We start from the raw sequence: 13,909 nt of genomic DNA, 5'->3' as shown, positions 1-13,909 counted from the left end.
CAGATAATCCTCATTCTACATATGTTGCAGAACTGTTAGGAACGCAGAATACAATAGCTTGTGCTACTGTGCTAAAATGGAATGTTACAGATGAGGAACAATAATCTTAGAGAAGAGAGTTTCTGTCGTCCCCCCCCCCCCCCAAAAAAAATCTTCTATCTAAAATAGATCTACACCTAATAAATACGGTCTTTTTAGTTTGATAACAAATGATATCAGAAAGAGGCAGGTGGTAGTGTGTTGCTTGATATGTTTTGTCATGCTGCTTAGCAGTATGACTCTTTCAGTGAAGTAGTATTTTCTCAAAACCATTCTTGTTTATTAAAAAAAACACATGGTAGTAAACCCTTGGAAAATAGAGCCTGTTGAATTATCAAATCCAATGTTTCTTTATAATATTAGTTCCAGTTTTTCTCTGCTGTAATGCTAATAAAATATTTTGTATGTGGATGTAAAAAAAAACCAACAACAATCCCAGAGTGTTTTAAAATGGTAGTGTTTTTAATTGAAGATGCCCCCCATTTTCTGTGTTCATATTCATCTGTGTTATATTAGGTTACTTCTTGCTACATATGTTACAAAGAATGGGAACAGCAGGATGGTTTGTGTCCAGGAAGATTTTGTCACTCCTTTGGCTAGCTGTTGTGTCTCCAGGTTACTATTGATTTTGTGTGTGTGTATTTATGCTTCTGCATGAGTATTCTGCCTTTTAAAGCATACTGGCATCTTATAGTAGATGTGATCAGCTGATTTAACCTAGATTTGTGATCCTTAGGGCAGCTTCAAATGCTACACAGAAACATTTCCTACACAAAAAGCACTTCCTGTAAGTGCCATGGGGCTTGTTTGCACCATCAGTACACCTGATGAGGCATGGGCTTTGGAAAGAAGACTTTCAAATCAATAGGCAGAAATCTCTGTATAGAACTACCTACCTAACCAGTCTGGAGATCAGGAGAAACCAACCACTTTCTATTTCCTGCAGGCACTAGCCCTGCTATGAACAAAGGTCACAGGTGTTCTCCATCGTCCTATACAGCTCCGCCTTCTTAGTTCCTGAATGCCCAGCATTTTTATTTGGAAAAGAGGATGAAACTTGTGTGTAGACTCAGTGGCGTAGCTAGCCACTCAGGTGCCAGGGGTGGCCCGAACGTCCTGCAGCCGGGGGCGGGGCGTGCTGCATGGAGCCTCTCTGCCGCCTCCCCCTCAGCTGTAGGGTGGCTGAGGGAGAGGCGGTGGGCAGACGCAAGCCCCACGCTGCTGTTTCAGGCAGCGCGGAGCCTGCAGGCACCCAAGCCACCACATCACTCCCAGGAGAAACGTGTGGCTGGCACACTCTGCAGGCCCTGCAGTAATTGCCTGCCCCTGCAGTGTGGCACCCAGTGCCACTCGTGTTACGTTACGTTATGTTTGTTGACTGAACTAACAAGTTTCGTGAGCCCAGGGTGGTTGTTTTTTTGTTTTTTTTAAAAACACCCTCATATTTTTGTCATTTTGTCACCCCCCCCTCAGTGATGACACCTCGGCGGCCTGCACCCCCCCCCTTCCTCTGCTACTGTGTAGACTGGCTTAGTTTTCACATTGTTGCCTATGTTGAAGCGCTTTTCATGTAGGAAATGAACTTGTTTCAAGCATCCTTTTGGTTTTTCCATCATTGTTCGCTTAATGCTAACATTTGTAGTGTGGTTGTGCTCACAGCTTATTAATAACCCAGCATACCTTATACAGTGTGCCTGCTTCCAGTATTGCGAGGCAGACTTAGCTAGTTGTGAGGACTGCTCTCAGAAATAGAAAAACTGACTCCTTGCAATTCCATGTAACCTTGGGCATCTTACTTCATCTCATTCCCCAAGGGGTTTCATTGACACACTAAGTACATATTAAGAATGCAGCTTCAGCATGCACTTTTCTTTTGTAAATGTCAGACTTAAGTTGCTACTGCATTACTCTCTGCTGCATGACTTTGTGCATGTGTGTGTGCGTGTGACATTTCAGGTTACGAATATAGGTTGTAATATGTGTTACGGACTGATTTTACTGTTGCATGCGTGTGGTCATTTGCCAATACTCATTTACCCCCAAAATCTGCATGTCATATAATATTCTTCTACAGCACTCCCCTGTTGCTTCTGTTCAGTCTCCTCCTAAGCCAGTGGTTTTCAAACTGTGTTCCAGGGAAGCTTAGATCTCCCCAATGAAAAGATGTGTAATGGTGGACAAACTTTCCCAAGAGGCCACTTGCCCAACATTACAGAACATCCCCTGCAGTGTGAAGCTACAGGGCCATGTTGGCTGTCTCCTTGGGTGCATCTTGGTTCATGGATGATGGTGGCCAAGCTCTGCGGGCCTAGCCAGTGTGTGTAAACAGAGGATGTGGCTTAGAATATGTCCCAGGTTCCTCATCCACTTACAGGGATTCCTAGCATACATGTTGATTTGGAAAAGTTTCCCTGAAGACCCAAACGTTTGAAAACTATTGTCTTCGGTGATTATCTTATATTCCCAATTCAGCCAGCGTTGTCTGTTCTCATCTAGGGAAGGCAGCTGCAGGAGTGTTCTGGTGGCTTGGGACTGGATGGTATCAACTTGTTACTCTGATTTCTTTGCTGAATGTGTTCCTTCTTACAAGGTTTGTAAGCATTTCTTAACAGAATTTGATCACCATGTGTCTAGAAGAGCCATGATTGTAGATCAGTTTTCTTCATCACAGTTTTATCACAGGAAACAATTGAATTAAAGATGATACAGTCTCATTTTTTCAGCTGCTTCATACATTATGACAAACCACTGGATTATTACAAAGCACAGGGAGTCTTGGACACAAATGCTCTCCCCCCACTCCATGATGTGGTTGCAAGCAGATTGGAAACTTTCACTTTCATTTTAAATCAACCACAGTTTGTCAAGGACAAACGGTGATTAATTTTAATACTTAATCCTATTGCTGTTGGTTGAAATAAGCCAGCTTCAAACCATTGATTATAAAAATGACATGTTTCAACAAGCCATAGTTAAAGTTAACCACTGATTAGGTTACAGATGTAATGCTATACTGATGTTAGCTGAAAATGGAAATGAAAGTGTCCAGTCTTCACAGCTATACTGTGGGTGCCAGGGTGCACACAGGCTGAGGCTTGCTGCTGCTTGTTCCTGTTATGATCATGTGAATTGGAAAGCACTCAATTTGCTGAGCTTGCTTGGTTATTAAATTCTGCAAGCTAGGCTAAGAAATTTCCTCCTGGTTTTAATACTGGGGTTCTCAAGACAAAGTGGTAGATTTTCTCTGAAAGAATAACACTACCCTGAACAGATTGGGACCTAATTTAGGATAGATAGATAGAGATTTATTATTTTATTTTATTTTAGTAACCAAAACTTAAAAAAGTATGCCATGTTATTTTCCCTTGCTGTATAAATATCTCTGAAGTTTCCCCCCAAAAGTATTTGAATTAAAATATCTTACTTTTAAATGAATAAAATAAAGCACAGTTAATGTACATAAAAACAAATTCAAATCAAACAAATTCTTTGTTTGGAAACTTCAGTTTATTGGAATACTTGTAAGTATTTTAAGCATGGCAAATCTTTTTAAAGAAAGAAAATGTTAGCACTTGAAACTGGTTAAATTAATTTGGCCATGCTCTGAGAGCTTCCTGTCTCCATTCCAGTTGCTCATTTTGACTTGTATTAATTAATTATATTATTTTTTAAAAATGTATGTAGTAATGTATTCCACAAATGGAAACTTTTCAATGGATGAATATAGCAGTGGAAAAAATTCCCTCCCATATCACTCCTCTAAATTTATTTTTAAAATTGGCTTTATAACACAGAGGAGAGATAATGGCCAGTGGCCACAATCCTAAAATCCATGCAATTTATTTTCTGTGACCGTCAGGACTGGAACACAAGCTTCTGTTGAGAACATCAGTGAGTTCCAGAGGCAGTTTGCAGTACATCACAGCAAGTCACTGTTCAAGAGAGAAAAGTCCTAGGCACCTTTTAAGCCTATGAGCAAGTCTAAACTGTTCTAGATTGTGGCCTATAGTCTAATATGTGCTGCTGTTTTTTCTCTGAATGGGTTACAAAACTATCTTCATAATGTTGTTGGCGTTGTTACAGATCACGGTCATACAGTGCTTAAGTAATGGAATTGAAATTTTCAGTTATATGTTACATGTTCAGGCAACTAATGGCAGTGAGCTCATTGCAGTGAAATTCCTTTATCTATTTTCCAGATGCCTTCCAAAGATATTCAGACTGCTGTTGTTTCTCCTCCCACTATTGCTGTTGCTAGGTAGGTGGAAATGTATCACTAGAATGAGCCTGAAATCTGACTAATCTAGGTTACCTATTTATAGGGCTGTGTGTATTCAGCCTACATGTGTAGCCCACTCAGACTGAATGCAGCCAACCAGGCACATAACAGTGGTTCATCTAGAACAGGGATATCCAACTTCCAAGAGACTGCGATCTACTCCCACTATAAAAACACTGGCAGTGATCGACCCATTGGATTGACCAAAGTTGTTGAGCTTTTTTTTGGGGGGGAGCCTTCACCAAAGTTGTTGAGGGTTTTTTTTTGGGGGGGGGAGGTCGCTCAATCAGAATCACACAATCGACCAGGAACACCCCACGATCAACCAGTTGGACATCCCAGATCTAGAATAATTTCCCAAACTTGGATCTGAAGCTGTTTTTGGACTACAACTCCCATCATCCCTAGCTAGCAGGACCAGTGGTCAGAGATGATGGGAATTGTAGTCCAAAAAGTTTCCCAAAGTTTGGGAAACACTTATCTAGAAACTTGAGCAGCCTTTTTTCCTGCTTGCCTAGGTCTGGAAGTGTGTGTGTGTACACATGCCTAGTACTGGTGAGCCACAATTATGATGAATAATTCATTGCAGAGCCCAACATCCAATCCATGTATGTGTGATCTGCTCCCACCACAGCTGGAAGGTTAAGAGTGTGCCCAGCTACACAGATGGTGAATCTTTGTAGCAACAGAAGGGTCTAAGTACAATAATTATGTAGAATAGCACTTCATATTGAGGGATGACTGAAAGGTTTTAAGTAGCGGAATTGGTATAAATCATTAATTTATTGGAGGGCATGGGCCCTGGGATTTATTGGGAACATTGGAAGCTCCTTTATTCTAAGTCAGGCTATTGGTCCACATCACTCTCTACGTCTGCACTGACTGGCAGTGATTCTCCGTGATCGCAGACAGGGGGCTTTTCAAGCCCTATCAGGAGATGCTGGTGATCGTACCTGAGGCCTTCCACCTGCAACACATATGCTTTCCAACAGAGTCTGGGCACTTCCCTGTTGCTCTTGAGTTCCCATAGTTTTCATATCTGCATTGAGAAAGGATATAGACCATGGGTAGGCAAACTAAGGCCCGGGGGCCGGAACGGCCCAGTCGCCTTCTGAATCCGGCCCGCGGACGGTCCGGGAATCAGCGTGTTTTTACATGAGTAGAATGTGTGCTTTTATTTAAAATACATCTCTGGGTTATTTGTGGGGCATAGGAATTCGTTCATTTACCCCCGCCCAAAAAAATATAGTCCAGCCCCCCACAAGGTCTGAGGGACTGGACTGGCCCCCTGCTGAAAAATTTTGCTGACCCCTAATATAGACTGTGGTCAAATATATTAATTTAATGATTAATGCCGAATTAAAGTTGGTTTATTTGGTCAAACTTGCTTTAGAAAAGAATCTGAGAATTTCCTGTTATCAAGATCTTTATCTTTATCCCTTTTTGCCTTCTTTCTTTTAGGATTATGGCACTGGGGTACCGAAGGTTTCCTTTCATTATTGCCAGCTTTGAATTGGACGGGTATACACAGTATACACAGCTGGGAAGATTCTGCAAATATCATTGAGCCTCAGCCCGATGCCTCTTATGCTCTTCCATACCCTGATGTAAGTGCTATTTAAAAATATGTGTCTTAAGGCCTTTTGTTTTGCAAGTGAAGGCTAAGGGGCTCCGGATGTTACACACTTTCCTATTAGATGATGGCCTTTGGTCTATCCATCTGCAAATGAATACCTGCCAAAATTGTGGAGGGTTGGGAGTGATACAAGCAAAAGCTGGCCATATTATTTTGTTCCTGTTGTGCAGGCCTCAGTCCGCTATGCCAAACATGACATATGCCAGCCATGTACAGCAGCCTACCAGCAATTATTGTTTGCTGGCTGCCTTGACTTTCCAGGTGTCTGACAGGCTCTCTCTTTTTGAAACCTCAGAGCATGAGGCTGGCTTGATGCTTCACAAGTTGTGTTGGCTTGATCTAGATTGCTCATCAATATGCATAGTGTTTGTTTTGTTTTGTTTTTTGTTTTGTTTTGTTTTGTTTTGTTTTGTTTTTTAAAACGCCCCTTCTCCAATGGATGACCTTTGTCCTTTCCTCCCCATGTCCTTTCCATGTGCAGTGTATCCTTTAAATCCATCTCTTAAATTTTATTTTATCATTCGTTGCTTTGGGGATAATGAGAATTAATCCCAAAATCTGGAATAAACTCCCAAGAGAGGTATGCCATTCTTATCACTGCCTGCTTTTAGGCAAAACAGTGGAGACAATTTTATTTCATTGGACCTTTTCTGAATGGTGTTATTATTCAGGATTAACTGCAGCTGCTACTTTAGTCTGCTGCTCTAGCTTGTTTTAAGGGTTTTTGTTTTGTTTTACAGCTGTAATTTGTTGCATTTGTGAGCTATTTTGTTATTGTAAACCACTATGAATGTTTTAGAACAGAGCTGGAGTATAAATGAATAAATACCCTTAAAATTATAGGAAACTATGAAGGTATTTGATGCAGATCGTGTGATAGAGCTGGAAAAGAAAATGGCCTTTATGTCTAAGAAATGGCATCATCGGGATGAAGAATATAGTAAAATGCTACTTCTCCTGCAAAGCCTTCAAGATCAAGTTACCCAGATGAATGACAAAAGTGAAATGCTGACACTCATTAAAAATGTGGTGGGACAGCATATTAAAGAAATGAAGCCTGATGAAACACTACACCCAGCGGTAATTTGTTTGGAACTGTTTCTTAAAACTTGGGAGTTTTAATGTGATCATTATAGACTTGTCATTCAAATAATAATGCTTCTGTTGTAGGAGGCTGTTTAGAACTGACATGGGAAATGAGAGCTTGTGTGGGTGGGATACAAGTGTTTTCAGCTTGCACATGGTAATAGTTTAGCAAATTGCATTATAGTCATTCTCACTGGAAGCTTTTCATTATAATTCCATTCAGCCAAATGCATAGGCTTAACCTGAAGATGGTAACATTAAAAATGCATTATTTGATGTAAAGCCCAACATACAGTACATTTAACACACGTTCCTATGATTAGCTTAAGAGTTGAATCGCTGTCTCTTAAAGGAAGAAAATACGCTTTTCATGAATGGATTTTAAAATGATACCATTTTACATCTTTACCTTTTCAAACTGCATTAAATAGCTCTCATATGGTCATTGTACTTAAATATGGCTTCAGGATGAACACATATTATTTTGGGTTGTGTGGTTAAAATCCATACAATATTTAAAAATGGGAAGGATCTTGTTAGAAATAGGCTTCAAAAGTTAATATTCTTTTTTATTTTTAAAGGGTGACTTTATGACCTTGCACCAAGAACATGAATGGCGCATTGTAGCTTTAGAAGATCTCCTTGCAAAACTTTCTGAAAAATCGGAGGTAATGAAAAGAATGATAGACTTGCTTTAAGTTTCTTTCAGTAGCAAAGGCTGTAATTTTAAGAATACTTGATTGGAAGCAAGTCCCAGTGGAATCCACAGGCTGCTTCCAAGCAAATGTGCTTAGTGAAGAGAAAGAAGAAAAAGAGAAATATGTCACCTCATGAGTGTGGAACCTCAGGCCAGGGAGCCAAATCTCTCTTTTTTGAGATTATCTCCCAGAACTAATGCTGTTGCAAACCCTCCTCCAATTGGTCACCTGGCCAGAATGTCTCCTTGAACTTTGGTAATGCCTCTTGCTTGCCTAGATGGGAAGCGATGTATTTGGGCACAAAGTAGTAGTTTAATGGCTATTGTGCTGGGTTTGGATGGGGGAAGTCTAGGTTGAAATTGTCTAAAAATCTCACTGGGTACCTCTTGGCACATTATAATCTCTCAATCAAACTAGCTTCTCAGAATGGTTGTGAGGATAAATACCACGAGTTGCTCATAAGGCCAAAAGTGTGCCAAATGTATAATTTGTTGTGAGAACCAGAATTTTCAAATTGGGAAGGCAGATTTTTCCAGCATTAAGAAACATTTTTTTAAAAAAATTGCAGTTAGCACTAACCATTTCTCAAAAGCATTAAAAAATAAGATATGTGCTGGGATAATGGGGGAGACAGTTGGTTTGACCAAACAAGATTTATTCTGGATAAGCATCAGACAGAAAGAGGAAAGGATTTTTCACTTGCAAAGAGGCCCTAGTGAAAATACGATTAGTAACCTCAAGTTGCAGTCTTAGGACCCAGAGTGTTACGTGGATCTCCATATGTCAGGTAATGTTTCTGCTTCTTCTCTGGAAGAAGGATTGTGCCTTCGTTTCTTGTGATGCACTCTCTTCCCCCAAAGCCATATGTTGAGTTAATGGATAAGAGCTGGATTACAATAACCACTATCACCAAGTAGTTTAAGAGCAATTTTCTTCCCCAAGTCACATGCAGTCTCAGTTGGAGTCCAGTGCCTCTGCTACTTTCTCTCACCTGCCCCCATTCCACCATGGCATAAATATGTCAAAAATGCTATCAGAAATTTTGAATGAAGTTTAGAAAGTATACAAATTGGTTCCTCATCCTATATTTTTTCCAAGTCCAAGTTTCTGTTGCTGGGAATCTTTTCTTCCCAGCATCTCTTCTGTAGTTCAGAATAAGGAGGTTCCATGTGAATTTAATCATTTTGTTATTTTTCAGGGCATTCAAAAGGAACTTGAACTAACCAACACACAAAGAGTGAGGTATGGCTGCAGCTAGTTCCTTGAACTGAGAATCCTGTCACTAAGCAGTTAAAACTAGCATGTAAACTGATGATAGCTGTTCTTCTTTTAACACCTCTGAATTAAAGGTGGGTGGGTGGCTCTATAAGGGAGGTGGTTTTAGCTACTGAATGTTTGATCTTTGTTGTCACTATACTGCATCTTGAAATTACATTCTAATACTTGCTATAAGTCTGGAATATCATTCTGTCATTCCACCGACTCAGAATTTATTTTCTTTCTGGTGACTTATTTTAATTCTATACTTGTTTTACACTGGCTTAAACCATATGCTCAGAAAATTGATTTTAAAGTTTCAAAATTCAGTTTGTTTGCTTACTGCTGCTTTGTGCTGAAACTATGCAGTAAGAGAATTTAGCATTTTCACCCCACCATGCTTCTTTAAAACAACAATTGGAATTTAATGTCTGTTTCCTGCCTACATATAGTAGCAAATTCAACAAAATGCTGTGAATTGTACAGAAATTTCCAAAGAATCATATGAACCTTGGGTGGCTTTGGACATTTCCCCAAATGAATAATAAGCAAAGTGTGAATGGTTCATACATTCATCTCCATTACTTCTTTTTTATCTTGTTCATAGTGGAGTAGAGGAAACATGTTTATCACATCAAATATGTTCTTGCATGCATGGAGAACAAATCTCTCTGCCAAAAACTTGCTCATTTTGTTTTACTTCAGCGTAATTTTTTTTTTACTGTTACTAGATCTGTTACTAATAGTTCTGATGTTTGAACTACGGTATGTTTTTTATTATCTTTCTGTGCTGTCAGTGACACCGATGAACAAAACAAACATCTGTTATCCAAGATTAAACACCTAGAACTTGAGTTGGCTCACATGAAATCAGAACTGCTAAGTTCACAGGGTTTGAAGACTTGCTGTGACAGAATGGATACCCTTCATGAAAAGGTAAGTTGAAAAGGAGACATCCCTGGATGAAGTTTAATACATTGTATTTGTGCACCCAGTTCTGACAAAGCATTTTGTGTCCCAGGTATGATTCCTGGAGGGATTAATTTGCTAGTCCTATACATGAGAAGCATATGATTGTGTCCGTTTAGCTTACTCAAAATACAATACCATAAAATGCAATTGGTTTCAGGACTTTACAGGACTGTTTACAAGCAGGAGGCTGACCTACTCAATTTCTGTGGGCAGGCACTAGCATATAGTCATTTAGAATTTCCTTTTGGCTATCCTTGTCATTCCATTTCAAGATCATGGTAAATGGGATTAAAGGCTGTAGAGCTGGGATCCAAAGAGCAGATTAGGCCCAGAGAAGGAGTTTATAGAAACCCAGGGGAATTTCTGACTTGTTTCCTTTGAATAGTTAACATGAATGACTATGACAGAGGAAAAATGTTTGTTGCCTAACTTAATGTATTAAAACATAATGTTAAAGCACCTCAACTTTTATGGTACAGCAGTCTGATTGTTGGGAATAGCAGGAAACTAAAATAAGTATGGGTGTTAAGAGAACATCTATTCTATTGGAAAGTGATGCAAAGTCAGTGATATAACTTGCCATATGATATGTTTCTAGGTAGATGCCCAAGTTAAAGAATCAGTCAAGATCATGCTTTTTGGCAACCAACAAGGAGACTTGCCAGAATCGTTGCTTCAGTGGCTAACATCCAAATTTGTGAGCAAGAGTGACTTGCAAAATTTGTTACAAGATATGGAATTGCAGATCCTCAAGAACATAACTCTCCACATGTCTGTCGCAAATACAAAGTCAACTTCAGAGGTAGTAACGAGCGTTGTGAATGAGGCTGGGATTTCAGGCATCACAGAAGCGGTAAGTAAGACAAAAAATATTGTACACTTCCACTAAAACTCTAGATTGCACTTTTGTGAAATAGCTTCATTAAACTGTTATGCTTACGTTTTTATGCATTTCATTTTTAAGACAGTAAGTGCAATTCATCTTTAACTACAAATGTTTTGCAGGAGAAAGATGAGAGCAAATATTTTAGATAAATGATAAAAAGATGGAGTCAGTCCATGTTTTGTCTATTAATATAAATTTAATTTAGTGTGGTATGATTTTGTAATGTTATCTTTTTTACTTTGGGCTCTAAGGACTCTTATTTTGAATGTCAGCTTTTTAAATAATGCAGCATCCCATACCATTGCATACGAATACCGGTAATCCAGATTAACTCCTGCCAAGTCTGTTCACAATGGCAAAATTCTGAATCATGCTGCAATAAGAAAGTGTCCAACTAATTCCTTGCTGTACATTGTAGTGTCTTTAAGGAGTGCCAGAGAAGGTGTATCCTGGCATTTTATAGTAGTTCCAGTTTCATAGAGTACTGCATCCCCAAAGCATTTAACCTTTTGGCAATCCCACCATAAATGCAAGCACATCTCAAGGGTTTGGCATCCCCTCAAACATATTTTGGGGAGGAACCAGTACTTGTGTAAAATAGTCTTATGTGGTGTTAAGTACAGTTTGTGAATTGACTTTAATGTGGGTTCTTTGTTCATCACTGTGTCAGAACGAAATGTTAGTTCTGCTCCAGTATTTGAAATTATAATTTCATCATTGTCATTAGATGATTATACCTTGGATCCAAAGTTACCCTTCCATGAATGGAAGGTTCTTTGAACTTGTGGAAGCTCACATTGGCAGAAGTGAAGGAGGCAATTTTTCAGTGATTCCCCTTTCTCTCTGTGGTGCACCTCATTCTAATTCTGAAGGATCCTGCAACATTCATGAGCAGATCTTCAAGGTGCTGCAGGAGAAAGGGAGAATAATAAAATCGCCTCTATCCCCATGCCATTGCTCCCAACTTTCAACCACTAGAAGCATCCCATGAGCAAAGATCCACTTTCAATAACATGGGATCCAAGCCACTGACGAGTGCTTTGCTACCAATACCAGTCCTAATTTTGTAGATCTCTGCCCATGTTAATCATGCCTGGCCTTTGAAGAAGTTAGTCTTTCTCTTCTTTCTTCTTCTTTAAAGCTTTCCTTATCTAGACATTTGCAGATAATTACTACCCAACACAAATTCCTAGACTAGTGTCTCTGTACAATTCTGAGAAGGTGATGTCTTGAGGGCTTGCTGGGTTATAAAGCTGGGAATAAAAAATAATAGGCATATAAAATAAATCCTGATGAAACGTTTATTTGAAATTTACATACCACATTTTCTGCCAATAAGAGTGGCACTCAAGGTAGATATGCAACAAAAGTAAATAATGTAATCAAGGTAATGTAACAAACACAAACATAATTTAAAAATCAAATTGTCAGATTGGACTGCTTAAAAATTAAAAATGCACCCAGAGAAACATCAATAAAATTCCAGCCATAAAAAGGAAAACCAGCCCCATTCATTCTGAATGGCATTTCATAAAGAGGACAGCACATCCGTATTGACTGTATTGGTTACTGCTCAGGAGTACAATTTGTACAATTGAACACTAACTCAATTCATAGTTCTGGCATTGACCTTTAAAACTGTTAATCACCTGAGGCTTTGTCACATCAAAGACCAGATTTGCCCATATGTTGCTTCAAAGACTAGTTTGCACAAGCCTTAAAGTTAAGATTGGCCTTCAAGGCCCTCTTTGTCCCACCTCCACTAGGAATACAGTTGGTAGGCATTAGGAACAGGTGGTGTCACTGCTTTAGAATACCAACAGACATCCTCTGTTTACGTTGCATGAACTTTTTCTTAATTCAGAGAGACATTTTTGGGGTTATATATATATATATGAATGAATGCTGTATAAAACAATTCTATGGCAAAAGCACAACTTGGCATCAGTGTGTCAGAATGCTGAAATACAGTGCTTACTCTCAATTTCTCATATTCCTCTTACGTATATTTGCAGCAAGCACGCATTATTGTCAATAATGCACTGAAGCTCTTTTCACAAGACAAGACTGGCATGGTTGACTTTGCCTTGGAATCTGGAGGTAAGTTCTGAGGGGATATTGCCTGTCTTATACCAGAGGTGTTGTCAACCAGTTAAATAGTTTAAATGTTTTGATCAGACTTTCATTACAAGTAAGTTCTGCAGAGGTTTTGCTAGCTCTCGGGGCCTTTCCTGTTGTGGCCCCCAAACCCTTTAACTTTTTCCCTGGGTGTATTTGACTACCACCTAAAATAGCAGGGAGGAACCTTGGGCCTGGGGGCTCAAATTCAATATTCGAGGCTTCTCTTTCTGGCCCTTTGGGCTCTCACCAGGGCACAACCCCTCCTTACCCTCTACCATCTCTCCCCCAGGCTACACTTCTCACTCAGCTTCACACCCTCCTTGAGTACTACAGCATTACCGTGTTTCGCCAAAAATAAGACACTGTCTTATTATTTTTTCCCTCAAGAAAACACATTATGGCTTATTTTCGGGGGAAGTCTTATTTTAACCACTCTGCGTCGGTACGCTGCATAGCCACGCCTATCCAGGCCGTCTTAAGGGAGGCGCCACGTCACTATGTCTTATTTTTGGGGTATGGCTTATATTGCGCAAATGCATAGAAATCCTGCTACGGTTTATTTTATGGGTATGACTTATTTTCAGGGAAACACAGTATACTAATTATAACTTGCTACTTCTTTTGTTTCATTTTGTAGTTTTCAGTGCCAGTTTTGCTTGATTTTAAATGGATTTGTTTTGTAAGCTGCCTTCAGGGCACTTGTCAAAAGGCTGGGGTATAAATCCCCAAAATAAATAAATAAATAAATAAATATAGAATACTTCATCCCATAACAGGCTTTAGCTCAGAGACTAATAGAGTTTGTGTGTAAGAGGCTCAGACATAAGAAAAGTGGGTGGAGACAGCTTGGGAAATACGGCCTGGGCACACTTGCAGATTAACAGCTAGTTGCATTGAGGAAAGAAGAATTCACTCTTGACTCTGCAGTTATGGGA

General features: G+C 39.5%; 1 protein-coding gene across 1 annotated transcript in view; it reads left to right on the top strand.

The window, feature by feature from the left end:
- Positions 1-13,909, top strand: part of SUN1 (Sad1 and UNC84 domain containing 1) — a 45,162-nt gene that overhangs the window by 25,045 nt on the left and 6,208 nt on the right. The window contains 10 exon segments of the mRNA XM_033167280.1: positions 556-654; positions 2,536-2,629; positions 4,239-4,297; positions 5,780-5,925; positions 6,798-7,034; positions 7,622-7,708; positions 8,937-8,980; positions 9,793-9,931; positions 10,566-10,820; positions 12,869-12,953. Coding sequence (XP_033023171.1) covers positions 556-654; positions 2,536-2,629; positions 4,239-4,297; positions 5,780-5,925; positions 6,798-7,034; positions 7,622-7,708; positions 8,937-8,980; positions 9,793-9,931; positions 10,566-10,820; positions 12,869-12,953 — 1,245 coding nt within the window.

This window comes from Lacerta agilis, chromosome 13 (genome assembly GCF_009819535.1).
Source record: "Lacerta agilis isolate rLacAgi1 chromosome 13, rLacAgi1.pri, whole genome shotgun sequence".
Lineage (NCBI taxonomy): Eukaryota > Metazoa > Chordata > Lepidosauria > Squamata > Lacertidae > Lacerta > Lacerta agilis.
This window is presented reverse-complemented; position numbering and strand designations above follow the sequence as displayed.